This window comes from Perognathus longimembris, chromosome 1 (genome assembly GCF_023159225.1).
Source record: "Perognathus longimembris pacificus isolate PPM17 chromosome 1, ASM2315922v1, whole genome shotgun sequence".
NCBI lineage: Eukaryota > Metazoa > Chordata > Mammalia > Rodentia > Heteromyidae > Perognathus > Perognathus longimembris.
The window spans coordinates 158,852,055-158,875,706 of NC_063161.1; the positions used below are offsets into that span (position 1 = coordinate 158,852,055).

At 46.5% G+C, this 23,652-nt stretch overlaps 1 protein-coding gene across 2 annotated transcripts in view; it reads right to left on the reverse strand.

Moving 5' to 3' along the window:
- Positions 1-15,345, reverse strand: part of Med27 (mediator complex subunit 27) — a 180,864-nt gene extending 165,519 nt beyond the window's left edge. The window contains exons 1-2 of one of the 2 annotated variants that reach the window (XM_048345319.1): positions 15,121-15,345; positions 12,527-12,671 (exon numbers count right to left, since the gene is read on the reverse strand). In XM_048345319.1, the coding sequence (XP_048201276.1) occupies positions 12,527-12,671; positions 15,121-15,323 (348 nt within the window). In that variant the 5' untranslated portion in view covers positions 15,324-15,345. The other variant, XM_048345327.1, reaches the window with a different exon arrangement.
- Between the last annotated feature and the right edge of the window lie 8,307 nt (positions 15,346-23,652).

The following is a 23,652-nucleotide window of genomic DNA, read 5'->3' on the forward strand; positions in this document are numbered from 1 at the left end:
TGTGGCTCAAGTGGCAGAGTGCTAGCCTTGAGCGGGAAGAAGCCAGGGACAGTGCTCAGGCCCTGAGTCCAAGGCCCAGGACTGGCCAAAAAAAAAAAAAGGAAAAGGTAAGTTAACAGGGAAAAGACAATAAATTATAGGGTTCCAGGCACCAGGGAATATACCCTATGGGTAAGCATTGACCACTATACAGAGAATAACAAAAATGACCGCTGTTGGTGTTGTCAGTTTATATCATAAAAAGGATGCACCAAGTTCTCTTCCTACAGAAACAGACCAAGCAGGTCAGGTCTGGGATGCTAGCACCATAGAAGTCAGGACCCCAAAGGTCATCCAGTGATTATTTTCCCCCCTGGACCCAAATATAAGATAGATAGATAAATAGATAGAGAGATAAAGATAGATAGATAGATAGATAGATAGATAGATAGATAGATATGTATGATCTGACATCAATGAGAACCCTTTAAAACAATTACAGCCTTCGACTAGGACACCAGTGACATGCCAAGGGCAAATTAAGGCATATATCACTAGCAAGATATGTACTTTTGCCTTAAGCATTGATGGAGTTAAAACGCAGGGAGCCATAAAACAGGACAGTCTTTGAGATACCCAGACAACAAGACACCGCTACCAGTTACTCAACAGTCCTTATGAGCCCAAGGATTCTTTCTGACAGCAAGAAATAGTAAGATGAGGCATTGAAGGCCACTGGTGGGACTAGGAAGCATTAAAACCAGGTGCATGGGCCCAGTATTCTTGAAGAAGTTAGCAAAGTGAGTGAAACCCAGGAAAGGGGGTACTTACTGGCTTCCCTCACTGCATCTAGAACAGTTCCTACACACAGCAGGTGCCTGCACGGAATGCTACTAGAGATGCATGGAGTAGAAGGGTTGGGTGTGTCCTAGCAAAACCCATGCCTCCCAAAACCAGTTTGGAAATGATTACAACTGAGCATCTAATAACCAGTACCACCATCCTCTCATATGAGAACACAAACATTCGAAGTTTATACACTCATACCCTTCCGATTCTAACATGCAGAGGCATGAGATAGACAGCTTAGCTTGCAGTACGCAGGGCTAGCAACTACTGATAGGTAACCAATAATCAGAGATGCCCAATGACTGAAACTAACAAATAGGACACTGTAATTCTCTAGTCCTAAAACACACAGACATGCACAAATGGGAAAAAGAGAAGCAACTGATAGCTCAGGGCACCAACAGAGCACTAAGTATGATTCCTAGTGAAAAGAAAAACAAAGGGGGGGTGATACTTATCTGACCCAGTGTGCATTTACTAGTGCCCCAGGAGCAGATGGGAGCCTCTGAGCACTTTCCTTCTTTTTCATGAGATACCCAGCAAAGATGCCAGTTACTTACTAAGACCCCCGACTTAAGCAAGCCAGGGCACCGCCCTCTCCAGAGCTGAGGAATGTGGCTGTTTTGCTCATGAAGGTCAGGGTAATTCCCCTGAGCCATGTCCAAGTCTCAGCTGGGCCCATGTGGTGGGCTGTGGATCAACCTGTCCCCAATAATTCTCCTTGCTCTGTCATGTGCTCTGGCCACACTGACAGGGGCTCACCCAGGGGAAAGGGTAGGACTGTAATAGTCCCCAACCTGGGCTTGCAGTTTTGACAGAAGAAACCTCTGCTTTTCTGGACACATTAGTCAGCATCCTTGTTTCAAGCTGCCAAGGTAACACCAGTCTCACTAAAAGGGCTAGCAGTGTGGCAGTTGACAAGTCACTCTCCAGAGAATGAAGTGCGATCACCATTGAGCCAGGGAGGTGCAATCCCTGCGTTGGTTTGGAAATAGGATGGGGTCATGCTGAGTTCCTGTGCCAAGGGTGGAGCAGATGCCAGGGAAGGGAAGATGACCCCACAGTCCCAGCCTACAGAAAGGGGACACAGCTAGACAGCACACAGTATGACATGGTCAGAGCAACTACCAGAGGCTGAGGGGGTAACTCACAAGACAAGCTCAGCTCTCTTTGGTCTTTTACCAAAACAGCACTTTCACTGGTACCAGCGGAGCAAGCAGAAGAGGGCTCCCCATGAAGGTGCAGGGCCTCCCAGGCAGAGGGCTGGCAGGCAGCAGGGCACAGCTCACCAGGATGGCTGAAGGAGATTCCTGAACATGTCTCCTACTCACAGGGTCCAAACAGGTTTGGCTACAGGACAAAGGCATGAAGGGCAAGGGTGGGAAGGGACAATACAAGTTAGTGATGCACAGAGACAAGCAAACTGTCACCAGGGCCTGACCTGAAGAACTCATGGGACAAGTAAACTCTCCCCAGGGCCGAGAGAAGGTCTTGGGGAGTTCCATTCACTTCATCAAGCCAGCAAGGAAAGCAGAAGCTAAGCCAATGCCCTGGCTGGCAGGGACTGGCCCCAGAAACAAGCCCAGAAACTGCAGCCCAGGAGCTGAGCCTCCCAAAACCAGTAAGTGGCTGCAGCAGACAAACACCCACACCAAGGGAACACAGAGTGCAGGCACCAAAGCCCAAGGACAGTGCAGAGAACAGGAGCAAATCAGATGCCCAGCTTCACCTCCCTAGAGCAGGCAGAACCCTAGGAACAAAACATGGAGTAAAACTCTTTGGCACCCACACCCACGCCTCCTCCCTCCCAGCCCTCCTCACCCAACAAACACCATAAGGAAATCTGACAAAGGTCAAGGTGAAGCAAAATGGAGCAGATTCAGAAGGGAAAGCTAGTAATTGAAGAAAGAGGAAGGGATCAGGGGCTGCAACTGAACTTGGTTCAAATACTGTGTCACCACACATACAGAAATAGCTAATAGCAATAATTACTATTCGCTAAGTGCTGCTACATCTCTACTCTGAGCTAGAAACTTAGCGGTACCCTGTGAAATCCTCTCCTGCCCACTGATTTGATCATCCAGTACACTGGGCACGAAGGTGTTTGATAATGCCCCAAGTCTCAGTCCTCCACAGGGCAAGGCTGAATCTTGTAGGGTAGACGGGCCAGCCAGCAGGCAGAGGTGGGGAGATGAGCGGCAATCGAGACAAATCTGGGGACACCTCTTCTCAGGAGGGAACAAGGTTGTTCTCCATAGAGGATGGAGAAGGAAGGACAAGTGCAACCATGACCCCAGGGGTGACAAGCCTCCATTCTGGGATCTAGGTTAGTGCTGGGCAGGGGTCATCCTACATGGCTGGATGCAAGGCTCCAGACAAGGCTGAGTGATGGGAGAAAAGCACTAATCTAGAAGCTCTTTTCCCAGCCAACCACCACAAAGAAGACAAGCTAACGGGGTATGGCCACAGGTTCTGCTTGCTTGTGCATGATGGATATACTTCCTCCTTCCACCACCCTTGTGCAAACTCTCATGAAGAAAACTTACTTGGGAACACTTCCCCTTCTACTCAACATTCCTGGGAGAAATGATAAAGTCCATTTCTTACAATCTATAGCAAATCTCATTGCTCTAGCGAAGCCTAACAGAAGACAGCCAAAGGAGGACTTGAGCCGCCCCGCATGGAGGGACTCCTGTCGGTGTGGGCAGCCCAGGCTTGGCTTGGCAAGAAAACTGCTGTTCCCTCTCAGCGAAAGGAGGGGTCACAAAGCTGATTAGAGCAACAACAAAGTGACAATGTTCACAAACCACGACTAATAAGCAGAACACCCTGACGGGGACTGGCCTGAAGCCTCAGGGTAGAAACCAAGTAAATCATCTGGCATTCATTAGCATTTAGGCTGGGGCACTAGCAGAGCGGTGCTGTCCAGAGCACCTCTGCAAGGAATTTTCCACTCCATCTCCAGGCTGCTGTCAGTGCTGCTGGGCCTGGAGGCTCCAGAGCACCGAGGACAGCTCAGACCCTTGAGATGCCGCTGACAAGAGACACAAAGAGCCTCTCACCCCAGGTAGGCAAAAATAAAGGCCTTCCACATGGGAACAGAAGGGCCTGCAGGAGTCACCCGGACCAACCCTTCCATCTATCCCCAGACACTGGAACCCAGAGGACAGTCACCAACAAGAATAACTACCACTGTCTGGAGGGCTACATGCACTGCGTACTCAATACGCAGAAACGCTAAGACCCAGCACACACTCACCACATGTGGAGGCCCACCCTCATGGCAACTTGCCAGCCAGAAGCCATTAACCACCATGGCTGCCAGGAGGTGAGGGCTATAACCTGCCCAAGTCATCAGCTGGCAGAGGAGCAGGGACTAAAGCCCAGGAGAGTCCAACCGCACAGCCCTGATGGGAATGGGCGCCCAACCAGCAAACTGAACATAATCCACAGGCTTATGTTATTTCAAATCGGCCTTTGCATGCAAACCTTTTTCTAAAGAAACAATGCTAAGAGCCCCAGATGGGCCCACAACACTTTCCCATTAGGTCAGAGAAGCAATAAGCACTGCAGGTACTGGAGGAAAGCTCTGCTGGCTCCTCAGGTGGACCTGTGGTCTACCTCAGGCAGAATGGACCCTTCCTACCTCCTTTTCTGCAGCTTGCTCATCCCTCCCTGTGGTTTCTCTCCTGAATCCTCCCCCTGCCTTTACTGCTCCTCAATTTCCATCTCTTCCATCAAATGTCCAACTCCTCACCTCCAGCAACAGGTCAACTGCTTCATACTAACATGTGATGTACTGCCATCTGTGCTCAGGCTTCCCAGGGGACAAGCTACACTGACCATCTTCAGGGACCTCATTTGAAGAACGTGAAGAAAAGAACAAAGGCAAGGGAGGCAGGTCTAGAGATGGTGGAGGTCACCAGGAGAGACCCCAGCGTCTGACTTCATTGCTGTTGTATGAGGTAATGTGCCAGACGCTACAGGATGCCAGGTATGTGCTTTGCTTGTGTTACTTCATTCAATCCTCCTAACACCTTTCTGCATACGCCCCATTTTAGAGAACAGAACCCAAGACAAAGGGAGAGGCCAGCCCCACAGGTATAGCAGCAGAGCTGGGATATGAACCAATGTAGTCTGACTCTAGAACTTAAACCCTTCTGTGTGGGTGTGCCTAGTACCAGAGCTCAGGGTTTTGAGTACTCTTGTTCAGCTTGTTCACTTGTCTAGCTCAGAGGTGCTCAACCACTTGAGTCGTGCCTCCATCCAGCATTTTTCAATTGAAGACTTGAGTTTCACAGACTTTTCTTCCCAAGCTGGCTTCAAACCACAATCCTCTGGGTCTAAGCCTCCTGAGCAGCTAGAACACAGGCTAGCCACTGGAACCTGGCTGGAGCCGACACTCTTCTCTACTGTGTGATACTCCTGCTCCAGGACTAAGTATACACATGTGTGTGGGAATGACAATCAACATTATTGAGCATGGACTAGGTGTCGTGAAGACGGGCCCCAGGGCCTCACACATGCTAAGCAGATGCTCTGCCACCGACCTGCACACCAGCCCCTCCCCAGGCAGTTTACCTGTGCATCCTACATCATCTTCACCACACCCACGACACACATACCAAGAGCACTCTCCTCATCTTACAGGTGAGGAAACAATGCAGGCTCAGAATTTTGTCACCTGCCCAAGATAGTAAGTGCACAGCTGGATGAGAATTCCCGATTCCAGAATTTACATCTAAGACTTTACATTCGGAATCTTTGTGTCTAAAAGTCCATGAGACTGGTTGTATGTAATTGTGTTTGGTGACTGGTTGTGTTGTTACTCTTTCTTCTTTATGCAATGGTTCTCATGAGGTCAAGGCTATGGGAGTGAGATAGAAGAGGATGTAGGTTCAAGGTTTATCAGAGCAGTCAATGCTTCAGTCAACCCCATTTGACTTGGTAAGGCCACTCTGAGTGGCGGGGGATGTGAAGACTAGACTTGGGAGAAAGATCGCCTGCAGGAATGGCATCTAGGAGCTTTGCTAATAGCAGGCACAATGGAAAACAGTGCCCCACCCTAAAGGATGAGTAAGAAACTTCCCTTCCTATCATCTTCTCAAAGAAGAACCTGAGTTCCCTATACACCTGTCAGTGCACACAAAGGAGACTGGGAGGGCCCAGTGGCAACGAAGAGACTAGGAATAGCAATGATTGACAATTCATCAAGTGGGATAAACCTCCAGGAGGCTGGCAGAGCTGACTCTGCCAGCAATTGTCTTCCCACTGCTATCAAAGAGGCAACAGCCACAGAACACCTGGCCCTGGGTGCAGAGTTCAAATGAGTGTGACCCAGTCAACGCTGAGAGACTTCCACCAAATCCCACCCCACTCCTTACAAGGGCACACTGGGTGACCAACAACACAGATGCAATCTGCTCACCTGGGCCCTCAAAGAGCTTCATTATCATCAGTTCAGCAACTGACTCAGTCCTTCCTAATTACCCTTGGGAATCCAGCCCTGGTCACCGCCACAGACAAGAGTGAAGAATTCTCCCTCTCATCTCCAAGTAGCAAACCTTAATTTCTCTGCAATGGCTGGAAATGGAAATGCCCTCATTGTACCTCAACAAAAAGACAAGCAAGCAAACCATGAAGGGGGGCTGGGAATTAGAATTCAACTTCAAAGCTTTAGTTACTCTACCATTCACTCAGTGAATGTTACTTGCAGGCACCCCACAGGGTGTGGAGACGCCCAGCAAAGCCAAGGTACACATGGGACTACCCTCGGGGCTTCCCCTGGAGACAAGCCACAGTCCCCACAGGAAACACCATGCTAGAAAGCAGTTCCAGCCCAGGATGCAGTTTCAGCTCCAGGACACAGAAGCAGAAAGCGCACCTTCAAAAATGAACATGACAGACAAGTGCTATGGAGTGACCAGACAAGAACTGAGGAACTCTCTTCACACTTCAGGTGTTACTGGAATAAAACCTTGCTCTTTATCTTATTAAAAAATTCAGCCAGGCGCTGGGTTCACACCTCTAATCCTAGCTACTCAGGAGGCCAAGACCTGAGGATGGCAATTCAGAGACAGCCTAGGCAAGAAAGTCTGTGAGACTATCTCCAAATTAACCACCAGAAAACCAAAAGTGGCACTATGGCTCAAGTGGTAGAGCACTAGCCTTGAGCTGAAGAGCTCAGGGACAGTGCCCAGGCCCAGAGTTCCAGCCCCACAACCAAAAAAAAATAACTACTGTTTATTTTGCCAGCCTGAGCTCAGTGCCTCATTTCAGCTTTTTCACTCATAGCTGGTGCTCTACCACTTGAGCCATGCCTCCAATCCTAAACATGTCTTCAAAAATAAAATGCAGGGCTGGGAATATGGCCTAGTGGCAAGAGTGTTTGCCTCGTATACATGAAGCCCTGGGTTCAATTCCCCAGCACCACATATATAGAAAACGGCCAGGAGTGGCACTGTGGCTCAAGTGGTAGAGTGCTAGCCTTGAGCAAAAAGAAGCCAGGGACAGTGCTCAGGCCCTGAGTCCAAGGACCAGGACTGGCCAAAAAACAAAAAAAATAAAATAAAATGCAGCAACATCTGCTCTACTCCAACGGAAAGTGAACCTCTGGAGTCTGTGCTGCCTCCAATATCCTCAAGGAAAGAAAAAGTCCTAGTCTGCCTTTCCGGTCAGCCCTCCCTATCTGTGGTGTGAACATCCACAGATTCAACCAACACTGACTGGAAAGAGTGTATCTGCACTGAACAATGACTTTTCCTTGTACCCTAAACAAAATGGTACAACAAACTACCTACAGAGTGTTTTCACTGTCTTAGGTATTGTAAGCTCTCTAGAGACTTAAAAAGTGTAGAGGAGGAGAGCTGAGCCACATAGTATATGCCTGTAGTCTCAGCTCCCTAGGTGGCAGAGGGGAGGATAAGAGGCGCCCAAGTCCGAGACCAGCCTAGACAACACAGTGAGACTCCATCTCAAAATTAACGGGAGAAGGGGACGTGTGTGTGAGGATACACACAGATGACATGCAAACACTGTACCATTGCGTGTAAGGAACTTAAGCATCTGTGGATTTCGGATTCCTGCAGGAATGGGGGCTCCTGGAACCTCGGGAACTTCCACAGGAACTAAGGGACAACTTCATACAAAGCAGCCTTCTGCCACAAATGAAAAGAGTCAAAGGAGGGAATGAAAGCCTGGTGTCAGGACGCTGGAACCTTCTAAAGGGACCTTCAGGATGAATTTGATCGAGCTCTCAGCATGTGAGAACATGACAAGTGACAAAGTCTGCACTTTTTCACAGAAGGACAGCGTTGATGCCAATTATTTTTGCCCTCGTCAAGAGGGCCTGCCACTCTTCCACACAACAATTATCTATAGGTGCATAATAGTTAAAAGCTCAATTCTTCCCCAGATCAGCAGAGGAAAAGCGCTGCTCACAGCAATTTGACATCATTTCATTAAATTAGATTAATTTTTAAATGTGTAATTCTACCAATTATACCAACTACCATGTAATTAATATTCCAACTGACTTTACAAAAATTACAAAAATACCCTCAAGACAGTAATTAGTCATTAGCATGTCCAAGACTTTCCTACAGCCAACAGCACATTGCACAGAAAGTTCAGCACATAATGGAAGTGGTGAAGCCTTCTCCACGCTTCTCCATTCTTAGCCGATAGTGTGTAGAGCTGACATTGGCAAGTTACCCCAAACTTCACTTCACATATTAATGCACTTGATGGTTTAAACTCTGAGGGTGAAATGATGAATGGTGAGAGCACCACAATTAAAAGGCTCTTTTCATTTGCAGGAGAAATAAACAGGCACAATTAACGGCTTGCTTCGTCCATGGTGCCAGCTGGAAATTATAATACTGGCTTATTATTTCTCAAGGCTGCTTCTTGAGTTTTATTAAAGAAATATACAGAGGGCATTCTTTTTTGTGTGCTGGTACTGGTGTTTGAACCCAAGGCCTCGCATTCTTGCTTAAGTTTTTTGTTGTTGTTGTTTGTTTTGTTTTGTTTTTTTGCTATGCCTAGCTCAGCTTTTAAAATTGGAGATAAGTGCCTCATACGCTTTTCTGCTTGGGCTGGCTTCAAACTATGATCCTTGGATCTCAGCCTCCTGAATAGCTAGGACTACAGGCGTGAGCTACTGGTGCCTGGCTTACATACAGCATCCTTACTCTGGTTTTCTTCTTTTCTCTCTGGATTTTAAGAATTGTTCTAATCTCCCTTAAATTCTTCCCACAGTTAGTAAGATAATTACCCACTGTAACAAAAATAAAAACATACTTTCCCGGGGCTGGGGATATAGCCTAGTGGCAAGAGTGCCTGCCTCGGATACCCGAGGCCCTAGGTTCGATTCCCCAGCACCACATATACAGAAAACGGCCAGAAGCGGCGCTGTGGCTCAAGTGGCAGAGTGCTAGCCTTGAGCGGGAAGAAGCCAGGGACAGTGCTTAGGCCCTGAGTCCAAGGCCCAGGACTGGCCAAAAAAAAAAACAAAAAAACAAAAAAAAACATACTTTCCCTGCATTCGTCTTTGTGTTACTGGCAGTGGCTTCCTGGTCACTGGGGAGCTACAAAGAGCTCAGTTCACTGAGCCTGTTTGTTTGGCTATAACACAGGAAGTTGAGTCTGCTGGTGGCACAAGGGAACTGGTCAGAGAACACAGTGCAGCCTAAACCCTCTCGTCTCCTCACTCTGGCTCATGGGATTTATAGTCTGTGATAAATTTCTGCACCTATCTTCAAGCTGTAGCATGTCCAATGCAAAAAAGTTTCATATACATAATAGTTCTTTTTCTTAATACAATTTCTTTCCTATCTTGGAGCCAAGGCCTTCTACTTTAATAGGTGAACCATTAAATTCAGCTATTAATTAATTAATTCAGTGATAAATTAATTCAGCAATTAAACTAGTTTCATTCACATGTCAGTCAGTCTAATGTCAGACCACACACTTCCCCTAAGAATCCTCGTCGCTCATGAAATCACCCTGAGTCCTCCAGCTGGAAAGCTCTCACTGGAACTGTAGCTTGTTTGAAGAACAGTGTTACCCATGTGACAAGCATATGATCTCCTTGTCCAACATTAAAGAAGAACAAAAGCATGAGTAGACAAGTGCCAGTGGCTCACATCTGTAATTAGAGCTATTCAGGAGGCTGAGGTCTGGAGGATGGTGGTTTAAAGCAAGGTTGGACATGGAAGTTTGCTAGACTCCACCTCCCAAATAACTAAGTAAGACTAGAGGCATAACTCAAATAGTGGAGCACCAGCAAAACAAGCCCAACAAGGAGAGCAGCAAGAGGTCCTGAGTTCAAATTCCAGTACAACATCCCCCCCACCTCCAAAAAAAAGCAAGACTTCTTCCAAGGAGGGACCAGAAGGGACCCGATTTCACCCACCCACCCGGCAAACCACGTTGCACCTGACCTGGAGCATCAAGGAAACCTAGGAAATTCACGAAGGCAGTCTGCCCTGCCAGCTCTCTGCTCTGGTTTGGAGAGGTCTAAATGTTTCTCCAAAGCCAGCTCAGCTTGGAAGCTTGGTCCTCAGAGTGGCAATGACCATGTGCAACCTCCAGGAGGCAGGACACTTCAATGGTCCCTTGGTCCAGTGGAAACATGGCAACCGCTGATTTGCGCTATTCCTCTTCATGCTCTCCCACCATGCCATGAGGCCCTCACCGGAATCCAATGCTGCACCTTGCAAACCATATCCTGCCTCCAGTGTTCTGCTAGAACCAAAACAGGCGAATACGCCCTCCTTTTAGGAACCCCCATTACAAGGCCAAGGACTACTTCTCCCTGTGCTACAGGTAATCCAGACTAAGAATCTCACTCACAGATTCAATGAGCCATCCTCCAGGGCGCAGACCAAACAGGGTCAGAATCCTTTTTCAGGACCCAACAAAGACATTAGGAGATTAGGAGATCTCTAGACACTGGACCGTGCAAACCCACAACTGCCAGGCCACCTCTTCTCCTTGGAGAAATCAGAGCAACGAAACAAGGCAGGTCTTCAGACAGCAACAGAGTGCCAGATTTCTGCCACCTCACCTACATACCTTGAGCCTCGGGAGCTCTGTCAAACGGCAGAAGCTGCCTGAACATTTTGGTTTTTTAACACCAACACTCAGCCTTTAGCATTCTTTTATTTTTATTTTTTGCTTAATTTAGACCAAATTGAGTTCTGTAACAAGTATCCCAGAAATTGGGGAAAAGGCCTTACAGGCCAAATGTATGCATTCAAAATTTAAGTTCTTTCTTTTAGACCCAGTAACAAATCTCCATCTTTTCTGAGTCTCAGATTCTACTTCAACCCTAAGGCTGCTAAAATACCCCACAGAAAAAGTAAAAAAAAAAAAAAAAGAACAAAACCTGCACACCAGAAAAATGGTCAAGGCTCATTCAGCATCTGAGATCTAAGGGGGAAAGGACCAGAGACAAGAGGAAGAGGATGACGAATGGCTGGAAGGAGCAGAGCAGTGAACAGTCAGTAATAGCAAGAACAGTATCTCTAGGAAAGCAGCAGCATATAATGGGGAACACTTCAAAAAGTGTGCCTAGCTCCCTTCAATAAGAAAATACACAGCCAGGCACTGGTGGCTTATGCCTATAATCCTAGCTACTCAGGAGGCTGAGATCTGAGGCTGAGATCAAGCCAGCCCAGGCAAGAGAGTCCTGAGACTCATCTCCATGTACCACCAGAAAACTGGACATGGAGCTATGGCTCAAGGTGGTAGAGTGCTAGTCTTGAGTAACAGAGCTCATGAGTAGTGCCTAGGCCCTGAGATCAAGCCCCAAGACAAAATAAAAGAAAGAAAAGAAAAATGCATACCTACAGCACAGAACACATAGCACACAAATGAAAGGCGCTCATTCCAGGCTCATGAGCCTAAATGTTCCCATTACTTTTAGGTTGCCATTTAGTTTCCTTTTAACACTATGCTAAGGTCTATGCCATACCTACTGGAGGAAGCCAAGAATTTCAAATTCTATAGAGTACATTAACAGCACTCTCCTCACTGGGCCTGTAACTCCATGGTACAGCCCCTGCCTAACAGATACAAAGCAATTAGGAGTAGTGAAGAGTAATCCAACAGCACCATTTCTTCCACCAATAGCAGGGAAAAGACAATATAAGAACAAACAGTGTGAACAGCTAAACACTCAGACCACCAGTCTTTAAACTCCTAGGTGTCATGAACTGCTGAAAGTCTGATGAGGTCTCCTTCCTCCGGAAAAGTGCACATACCACAACACATTGCTAGTAATTTAAAGGAGTTTATAAAAGCTGCTCCCTGCAACCCACCTAGGTCAGGTGACTTAGAATTTTTTTTTTGCCAATCGGGGCCTGGGTAATGTCCCTGAGCTAGTGCTCTATTACTTAAGCCACAGGTCCTCTTCTGAATTTTGGTAATTTACTTGAGATTAGAGTCTCGTGGACTTTCCTGCCCAAGGAATACAGGTGTGTGAGCCACCAGAGCCTGTCTTAACAATTCTTTTTAAAATGTAATTACCTGAACATGACTACTAATCCTCAAAGAATTTAAAGAACTATATAAATAATGCAAAGGGAAATTCTAGCTCCATAACTCCAGGCTGAGTCAAAACTAAATACTTCCCCCCCTCTTCCAGGTATGGAAGAGCCTCTGCCCTGTTACCTGCACGGGACGGCTCCCTTACCTTGTTGGACCATTTGTACGCCTGCAGGAGTTGACTGTAGAGCGGAGTTTTGTCCTGCACAGGATCCAGGCTCAACAGACCGCTGTTATGAAGTGGGTGGTTCTCAGAGGGCTTGCCTACCAAGTTGCTCAGACGTTCTAGCTCACTGAAAAGAGAGAAAGCAAGTAAACTTTAGTTCACTTAAAACTCTAGCAAAGCCGATCACACTGGTCAAAGGCTAGATGCCATCAGGTATCCCTTAAACAGAAAATACTTTTTGGAAAGTAAAAAAAAGACTAGAGGCAACCAAGAAAACCTCTGGTTGGGAGTTCATCTTAATTTGGAATAGAACCCACTCCCTGGTGCTGTCCAGGAGAGAAAAGGGGTGCAAAGGCAGTAAGGCTCCTAAAATCAGGATTTAACAACTTGGATTAGTCTCTGCAGGGGGGCGGAGACTTTCTGGGATTTTTGCAATGTGGTGTAACACTGCCTCTCACTAAGGGCTTTCAGACCCACGTGCAGATCACTACATTTGGCAGAACAGCAAGTACCTGAATAAATGATTATTTATCATTCACATAGGGGTAGATTTGTACATGATGCTTCACAGATGGTAAAACTTAGCAAAACAAAGAAGAGATAAAATAAACAAATGGAATGGGAAGACACCACCGAGGGGGCTGTGTCAAACAAACATGCTTCAGTCTAGCAGGAAAACTCTGGAGAAGCTAGGGAAAGTGAGCCAACAGCAAAAGCACATTCCGGGAGTGTGTGCTGAGGGGCCAGTCCCCCAACTGCCAACACAAGACTGTGAACAGCTTCTCATGCTACAATCATTCCAGAATCTTCAGCCACCTTCTTCTTGGCACACTGCACAAAGATTTAAGAAGCCAAAGAGTGCTGGAGCCAGTGGCTCACGCCTGTAATCCTAGCTACTCAGAAGGCTGAGATCTGAGGATCCTGGTACAAAGCAAGCCTGGAAGGAAAGCCTGTGAGATGCTTATCTCCAATTCTTAATTCTTTTTTTAAGCCAGAAGTGGGTTTATGGCTCACGTGATAAGATTGCCAGATTTGAGCAAAAAAAAAAAAAAAAACTAAGACAGCATCCAGACCCTAAGTTCAAGACCTCATGGCACTGAAAACAGAAAGCCAAAGGAATGCTATCAACACTCAGAGTTTGTAAAGCGTGAAAGGTTATAACGATTTGAACATCAGGCAGAGAAATGAGAGAGAAAACGGGAAAGAAGAAACGACCACCCGTGCGCCCCCTGCACGAAGGGTAACAGCTGTCTCTCTGGGCACTCACCCAGGAGCATCAAGAAGATGTGAGACCTGAGAAGAGGTGCGGGAGTCACAGCAATGTGAGGGGGAGGGGAAGTCCATCATCTGGCTCTTCTGGTTACTCCTCTGCTTACCTGGTTACTATGGAGACCAAGTTGGTTGTTTTTTTTTTTAATTAAGAAAAATCAGGCTGGGATTTAGCTCAGCAGTGGAGCACTTGCTTGGCATGTCCAAGGCCCTGGGTTCAATCCTCCGCAATGGAGAGGAGGAGGCAGGGATCCAATCAGTCCACAGGATGACAAGCTATCAAGGCCACTCCTGAGAAGTTTAAAAAAAAAGTCTTGGCATTCTAACCTTCCTGCCTGACTTTAAGGAAGAGCAGGCCAAGTTCAGGACCTAAGACATCACAATGTGCCTACCATGTGCTAGGCACTCAAAAAACATCCTCTCATTTAATCCGTGTGTGTGCGTGTGTGTGCGTGTGTGTGCATGTGTCACTCTACCACTAGAGCCACAGCTCCAATTCTGGCTTTTTGGTAGATACCAGAGGAAAGAGGCTCGGGGGCTTTCCTTCCCTGGGCTGGCTTTGAACTGCAATCCTCAGATCTCAGCTTCCTGAATTAGTTAGGATTACGGGTGTGAGCCACTGATGCCGGGCTCATTTAATGCTTACAATACTTACCAAGTAAAAGAAGGTGACTTGTAAGAAAGGAAATGTACAATCCTTAATCCTAAAGGACCACAAATTAAGAACTGTTGGGACTAGGGGTGGAGATGGGCCTAAGTTGTGAGACTAGTGAACAAAGAGCGAAATGACGGCTCTGAGCTGGTAACTTCGAAGGGGGCGGGAGACGGGGGAGGGGGACCTGTTGTGTGTGGAAGTGAGGTGAGGAAGGGCTGGATGAGCTCCGGGTTGGGGCCCGGCGCCGGGCCTCTCCCGCTAGGGCAGTCAGCAGTCTGAGCAGGGGCGGCCGGGGCACGGAGGGCCTACAGGTGACAGACCTGCTAAGCTCCAAGACGACAACGACCTGGGAGGGGCCGGCATCCTCGCCAGGGATGGGGTGACAGGGGCCCCGGGGGTGGCGAAGGCCAGCGAGGACGAGGTCCGAGGGCTGGTGAAGGCCAGGCAGAAGGAGGCCGGGGAGCCGAGGGGAGCAGGCGGGTACCGGCGTGAGCGTCCCGAGAGAGGCCAGCGGAGCCCGGGAGGGGCCGGAAAGGCGGTGGGGGGGAACAAGGGAAGATGGAGACCAGCCCCTGACCGGGAAGACAGGCCCGGCTCGAGACAAGGTGCGACCGGCAGGTCCTCGAACCCGGCCCCTTTAGCCGGTACCTACTTGAGGTCCCGGTTGACCGAATGCAAGTTGTCCTGGAATTGCGCAATGAAGGCCTTCTCCCGGCCCTCCAGCGACTCCTTGTTCCTCATGCCGTCCTTCAGGCAGTCGAACACCCTGCTCACGCTGGAACGCAAGGCCTGGATAGCATTGATAGCCTGGGCAAAGGCCTCCAGGTTCACGCCAACACTCAGTACGTCCGCCATGTTGCCGCCCCCAACTGCCGGCTCTCCCCAGCCGCTCTCCCGAGCGGCGCGGCGCGCTCTTTGATGACGTCGTTCCCCGGGGCCTCTGGGAAATGTAGTTTCCGGGCAGGCGTTTGCGCTCTGCGTCTTGGGAAAGAGCGTTCATCTGGGGAAGTCGGACAGCATTCTCGATTTGCTTAGTGATGACTGAAAAAGACATGATCAAAGTTCCTGCTGGGGGTGCAAAGGAAAAGAACCGCTCGGGGGCAACAAAGCGTCCCTGGAATGAAGAATTCTCACCCTTTGAATAAAACGAGTGCACACTCTCAAACGAAACACGGGAAGAAACTCTTTCCCCTACAGTATGATGCCAGCCAATAGATGCAGAAGAAGGATGATACTAGAAAGCTCCCACGTGGCAACCAGCAGAAGATAGGAAGGAATGGATAGTTAAACCAACAGGTAAAAAAGATAAGGAGAAAGGAGTATGTACATAATCTTAAAGTGCCCTCCCCCAAGATACTTGGTAAGAAGGAGAAAATAATGTTTCCACAATTTCATTTCTGGGCATAAGCCCAAAAGAGACAGAAATTAGTCGCAAAGAAATGCTTGTACATCTGTGTTCTGTAGCAGCATCGTTCAGAATAGGCAAGAGGTGGGATTCATGCAGGTGTCATAACAGAGGAACGAAATGCAGTGTATGCATCCAATACAAGTGTGTGTTCCATGCCTGAAACGGGAATATTTTAGTCGATTCACACTGCTACAATGAACTACCTGAGACTGAGGATTTTTACAAAATGGATTTCCTTGAGCTTTTTTGCTTAAGGCAGTACACTACTACTTGAGTCACACTTCCACTTCTGGATTTTGCTAGTTAATTGGCGATATATATTTTTTTTTAATTTGCCCCCACCCCCTTTCAAATGGAGATCCTTAGATCTCAGCCTTCAGTGATATGAACCACTGGTATGATTCATGTGTGAATGCATGAGATTATGATGTGTTTTATTCACCCTTGTAGAAATAGTTGGTTCTTTAAATTATAAAACTATTTTTGAAGGCCAACAAAAAAAAAACAACAAGTGTGTGTTCCTCCTTTTCAAGGAAGGAAACTCTGACAAGTGCTGCTCAGTGGACATCTGAATAAGGGCTGAAGATTTGTTAATCCTATCTTATTGGAGATCATTTCACGGCTAAAACGTAAGGATATTATGCTAGGTGAAAACCAGACAGTCACAAAAAGAGAAATGCTGTGGGATTCCATTTCTATAAAGTATGTCAAGTAGTCACAATCATATACACAGCAAGTGAATGGTAACTGTCAGGGGCTTGTTTCCAGTAAAGTTCACACTATGGTGAGGGGGAGGGGAACATCCAACTTAAAAGGAAGAGAAGGCTTGGGATTTAAACACAAACCAGCAAGATATTGGCCAAATCTAGTGTCATAAAGATTCAAGACACCTTCTCCTTTGTTTCTCTTTCCCGTCCACTATGGTCAGGTTTCTGAGGGTTTTATTATCTTTGTTACTAACAAACACCTGCCAGCTCCTCATGCTCTTTCCCTTGGAGCAGAGAAAATGGGACCTGGAGGAAGGTCATCATAATGATCTTCAACTTACCTCCATGTCAATCGGGGAAAAGAGTCCTTCTGGGTTTTCGAGGGGCAATAACAACGAACAGTTCTAGACAAGCTAAAGGGAAGATGATTTCACCTACCATTTCAAAAGATTTTAATAGGCATAGACTTGGAGAAGTTCTGTGGATGGGCGGTGGTGGTGACTGCACTGTAATGTGAATGGCATTAATCCCAGAGAATTAGTATCTGCTTACAATGGTAAATTGTACACATGTGTGTGACCACACTTTTTGAGTTTGGTAATGTAGAAATCAGTGGGGGCATGAGATGGAGACAATAGTGTCTTCACAGTGGAAAAACCTAGTCGGCATCAGCTGATCCAAGAGGTCACAGTTAACATCACCCATGTTGGACACAGTGTATCCACCAGCCTGCTACCATGCAAGAACACAATATGATTGCTGTGATACTACTGCCAAAATATGAAATTAGGACACAAACTCAAATTGAAATACATTGAATAAAATGACCTGTTACTTTTTAATCCATAATCACAAAAGTCAAAGGAGGCTGAGGGACGGGTTCCCAATAAAAGAGACTAAAGAGACAAGACAAGCAAGCGATCTGGGGTTTTTATTTTGCTGATCTGACTGAGAAAATGAATGAAATCTGAGTAGCGCATGTCGATTACTTAATAGTGCTTTATCAGTGATAATTTCATTATTTTATCCTCTGCTTTGTGGTGATAGAAGAAGATATCTCTGCTTTGAGGAAATAAATATACCCTAATGTAATAAAAGAGCATCATTGTGTCTGCATGAAAAATACAACAATATGAATGTGTTTATTCAGAGAGAGAAAGAGAAGTAACTGGGGTTTAAAAAAAAATGTGACCAGGTATGGAATCTGGGTGCTGCTTATATAAGAATTCTTTATACTATTTTTGCCATTGTACATTTAAAATCCTGTGACAATAAGTTGTTTTAGGTGAGTTAATATTTTAAAGAGCAGGGGAACTAAAAACACAGTCCAGATGGCTAGGAAAGTCTTCAATTCTGCCAGGCTAGAATGACCAGGATTTAGAAATTGAGCAGCGCGCTTCTTAATCCCACTCCTTAGTAATCCCTAACCCAGTAAAACAACTCAACCCAAACCTGCTGGTTTTGGAGTCATAAAGATAAAGTGTGCACAAAAATCTAGGCCCTGACTTTGCTTTCTATAAGACAAATGGTTCTTACACCATGTTTAAAGTAACACATAGTTCAGGAAGAAAGCTGTTTTGTTGACTTCATTTTATCCAATGGCTTTTGTTTCCTGGCAGGCCTCACCTTTACAGTGCTGCTATTTATAGGTTTTCTTAAAGGAAGGGAGTGGAGATTACAGAAAACTTGTAGCTATGGAGCTTTACATAGCTCCTTCTTCCCTAAGCCTCCCACATTCCTTATTGTAAAACAGGGCTAGTAATAAGACCAGGCTTCATAAAATAGCCATGAGCTTTAACAACATCTTGCATGTAAAGCCTCTGAAATGATGCTGAGTACCTAATAAACACCAGGAGAAAGTGCTTATGACTTACCCACTAGAGGATTCTTTACACAGAATCAAACAAGGGTTGGTAATGGATCTATTCATCCGATTCTCTCTAATGGCATGACCCTGTGGCTAAAAGCTTGTCAATTAACTGTGTCCTTTAATTCTCTCACTTGGGTGGCCCTTTTTTTTTTAAATCACTTTTTGGATGTCAGGGGCTTTATGGGTTTTTTTTGCAAATACATTTTCAACTTCACAGAAGTAAGAGAAGTAAAAGAAAAGGAAAATATCCAGAAATAGAACTGTGACTCAAGTGGTAGAGCAGCAGACTTGAGCAAAAAGAGCTAAGGGAGAAAACCCAGTCCCCGAGTTCAAATCCCAGTATTTGGTACAAAAGGAAAATAGTCAAATTCATTGCCTTGTTTTGGCTATGGCTTTGGTTGACTCATTCTTGCCCAGAAAAAGACTAGAGAAGGCAAATTCTATTGTTGTGTATGTTGACCTTTTGGAAGTCCTTGAAGTATCAGAAAATATGGTTTCCCATTGTGTAATTACTAGTCCTGAGGTTACCAAGGTGGAGGGGGGCAGGGGAGAAGGGAATGTACACGTAAGGTTTGCCAAAAGGAGACCGCCATATGGTTCAGGCAGAAAAGTTTATTGGGGGGAGAGCAAACTGCCCGCCTGCGCGAGATGGAGGTGTGCGGAGAGAGAAGAGAAGAGAAAAAGAGGGAGGGAACTTGGGGTTGAAAGGAATTATGCAGGAAGAGGCAGCGAGGTGTGACCACAGTGGATGTGGAAGAGATCTCGGAACCTGGGGAACCTCTCACTGTCCAAAAGTGGGGGGACGGGGGGTAGGGGGCAGCTCAGGAAATGACCTCAGCAGAGGAGGAGTGACCTCAGAGTCTGGGGTCCTTTGCTGACTCACAGACAGGAAAGTGACAGGTGACAACTGGTTTCAGGCAGGTCATTTTCGTTCAGTCTAAGTGCTGTCTTTCATGAAGAGGAGGGGGGAGGGGACTGTTCTCCCAGGCGGACCTAACAGTGCCAATCTGTTTCTTCCCTCATGCGCCCCAAAACGTGAAATTTTCTGGCATGCAGTCTCAAGGGTGTTTACAGACTCTGTAAAACGCAAATATGGTTTAACCTATGGTTAAGGATCTACTATAGGCCCCCCTGGATCTCCAGTGCCTGGGACGTAATAGATGTTCAGTGTATTCGTTGGTAGAAGCAATGAATTAATTCAATATGGTATATTTGTGTCTTGGAGCCCCTTTCCAAATTATTCCATTTCTTTGTATCCTCAGAGCTCATCAACTCTATCCTGCTCGGCTCCCCCTCCTGCCCACACTCCGCCCCACCCCCCCCCACACACATTTTTCCTTTGTCTCATTCTCTGATACAGTGGTTTCGACTTTGATTGGTGCAATAAAGTACAAATAGACTCAGCTCCCACAGTCATTAGTTTTCAGAATTTCTCTGTGGCTCCCCTCTTCTGGGAAACTCAGAAATTGATCAGTGGAAATACACATTTCCCCTGAACCTAGTAAGGAGTCTTTTATCACGTCAACAGAAAACTTTTCATTTTGGAAAGGAATGGACAGCGGGATCTCTGAGGTGCTGTAAATTCTTGAGATGGTTGGCACACATGCCTACATCTGTGTGTGAGTGTTTGTGGGATAGAAATTATTTTAAAGGAGTTCATTTTGAGCAATATCAGATTTTTAATTATTATGATCTTATGTTTGGGTAAAAGGCAACACCCTGCTGCTAACATCTTCCAAAATGAGCAAACCATTAGCTTGATGCTTTCAGCTCAGGCATATTGGAACAAACAATCAGAATTAAAGTTGTCAGTATTTAATTAAAATATGCTGCAACTCCCATCATATTAGAGATCATGTGGTTTAAGCATTCAGGCTGAGAAAGCATCCTCATCAATTAGTAATTACTAAGGATTCACTCTAGATGCAGAACAATGCCCTGGATGGTTGGACAGAATGTCACCGGGCAGATTTAACTAAATCTGTCTTGGATAAACCACTGTTGGACAGCTAGGCACCAGTGGCTCACGCTTGTAATCCTAGCTTTTTGGGAGGCTAAGATCTGAGGATCACAGTTAGAAGCCAGCCTGGGCAGGAAAATCTGTGAGACTCTTATCTCCACTAAAATAACAAAAAAGCTGGAAGTGGAGCTGTAGCTAAAGTGGTACAGTGCTAGTCTTTAGGGAGAGACAAAAAAAAAGTTATGTGAGAGTTTAAGCCCCAGTTCTGGGACAAATACAAAAATGCTGCCGAACTAAGCTACCTATCCTAACTTGCAGACCATAATACTTACGACATTGTGAGTTGGGCTGAGGGTTCTCAGTTCACTGGCACAATGTAGGATCTGGACCTAGAAAGCATTTACATGAGTCAGTCAGTAAAATCAGCTCTGAATGTGCCCAGTGTTTTGCGACATCTGGGGGCCAATGCACAAGTCCAAGAAGACTAACCAAAAATATCTGAGGTAGACCAGATGTTTCTCCATACTTAACCTGGTTAAGGCTCGGAGCACTGGTCATGTGTGAAGTGCTTAGAGTTGGGTTTAATCATAGCTTATCCAATGCCTCCTCTTTCGCTCTTTCCTGGACCTTTTCCTCTTTCTCCCTGCCCACCCTGAAGTTGCCAGTGATGACCAAGACACATAGAGCTAATTGATCCCAAGGACAAAGGAAGGTCCTGGAAATAAGGAGCTTAGCCTAAACAAGGGACTTCTGTCCCTCACCTTTCCAGACACATAGTTTCTAGAACATAAGACAGCAGACTTCTTGCACAGCTCACAATGCCAGAGTGTAAGATTAAGAGAAATTTATTACTCCAAGAAAGATAAAAGGAAGAGACTTGTCAACCATTAACATTGATCACAAACACTGAACCAGGACTCTCCTACTCCCAAATTGGTCCTCCGACATCTACCCCCCAAAAAAGGATTCAATAAAGAGCTAAACAGTATATGCTCACCCACAGCCCAACAAGGGAGACAATGGAAATTAACTGAAAAAAATGAAGTTCAAGTACAAAGTAAGAGACGTGCATGGAGAGGTCTGTAGCACCTAGAGAGGGCAGTAGAACTCCCCCTAAAGGGGGACAGCCTGCTAGGTGCTCGTGGCTCACGCCTGGATTCCTAGCTATCCAGGAGGCTGAGATCAGAGGATTGTGGTTCAAAGCCAGCCTAGACAAGAAAATCCATTTTATCTCCAATTAACTACCAGAAAACCAGAAGTGCAGCTGTGGCTGAAAGTAGTAATACGCCAGCCTTGAGCACAAGCCCAGGAATAGTGCTCAAGCCCTGGGTTCAAGCCCCATGACCTACCAAAAAAAAAAAAAAAAAAGAGGGAGGCCTGCGTCAGGGACTGGTGAACCATGTCCGTGTTCCTATCTATTCAGGGAGCCGAGATCTGAGGATCGCAGTTCAAAGCCAGCCTCACGGGTAAGTCTGTAGGACTCTTTATCTCTGATTAACCACCAGAAAGCCAGATGTGGAGCCGTGGCTGATGTGGCAGAATGCTAGCCTTGGGCAAAAAAAGCTAATGTATAGTGTCCAGGCCCAAGTTCAAGACACACCACACACACACACACACACACACACACACACACACAGCATGACGACAGGCTGGGGTGTTCACACAGGAGCCCTTGAGGAACACTCCAGACCCAAACTACAGCAGCATTTCCCATGCATGTGGGGTTTGTCCTGTCGCCTGGACAGGGCAAGCGGGGTGGATAGTCGTCAGTGGAGGTGGCACAGGTGGAGTGTCTGAAAGCCCCCTCCCCCTTCTAACTGCAGAGAAAGTGGGCGCGTGTGCTCCAGAGTCGAAGCAGGGAGAGGTGGGGAGATCCACCCCTGCAAAGCAGCCGGCTGAGGACCACGCTGCAGCCGGGTTCTTCCCATCACAGGAAACCAGGAGGGGTTTTAAATATTTTAGTAAATTATTGATTGCCCACTTGGATCCTCACTTAATCAACCACTGCGCGCGTCGGGAGGGACCTCCGCTCTGTGCCATGTTCATACGTAATTAAGTACGGAGCGGCTCAGGGATGGACCCTTTTTACCAACACATTAGGCCGAAACAAAGTGGAACGAAACACAGATTGTTTGTGCAGCCTCGACCACAGGCCATTTGAGGGAGGAACTGCCCTCTCATTCTATTACTGAGTTACGTGGATGGTGCCTTTTAATCAACAGGAACCCTGAGCTGTCAGCATCAGAAACTGTAAAGCTGGAGGCCTTGCCCCAAACCTGGGAGCCAGGGGACCAGGGAAGGCCTGGCTTCCTCCTTCCCAGGGGACGCCCACCCTACGGGGGGGGGGGGGTCAGCAGTATTTTGGACTCTGCAACTCCTTCCTGTTCAGCGCCCCTTCTCTTCCGACCGTTCTTGGCAATTCCACCAGACCCCTCTCACTAAAAACAACCAAAAAAAAGCACAGAAGAGTCTCAGCACAGAAATGAGCCATTCACCTTGAGCTGGAGTCTTATTGTTTTTAATATGCTGCTTTTATTCTTGCTAATTACAAAATACATGCTTATTTTGAAAAATTGGAACCTAGAGAAAAAGCCTACGTAAGGAAATAAAGTCATGCAAAATGCTACCACTCAGCATTTGGGCTATTCACACAGACACAGTTTGGGATTGTGTTTGTTTTTTTTCACAAAGCGGGCATTGTACTATTTTCTTTCTTTTTTCATTATATAGCCTAAAAACTTTTCCCTATTATAAAACAATCTTTTGTGTGTGTGGGGTGCTGGTCCTGGAGCTTGAAATCGGGCCTAGCTGTCTCTTAGCTTCTTCCACTCAAGGCTGGTACCCTAACACCTGAGCCATAGCTCCACTTCCAGTTTTTTTGCTGGGAACTTGGAGATAGGAGTCCCATAGACTTTCCTGCTCCAGCTTTCTTAGAACCAGAGTCCTCAGATCTCAGTCTCCTGAGTAGCTAGCATTATATATAGGCCACCAGTGCCTGGATGACCTATGAACTTCTAATCACAGCCAGGTTTCAGCAGTAAGAAGTCCCTCACCCATTACAATGGCTGCTAAAAAAAAATAAAAATCTTGACATGGTGGCATGTCTGTGTCTATTATTCTAGCTACTCAGGACATGTAAATAAGAGGGTTAAAGTTCAAGCCAACCTGGGTATGAATAAACACAAGACACTATTCATAGCTGGGCACAAGTGGCTCACGTCTATAATTCCAGCTACTCA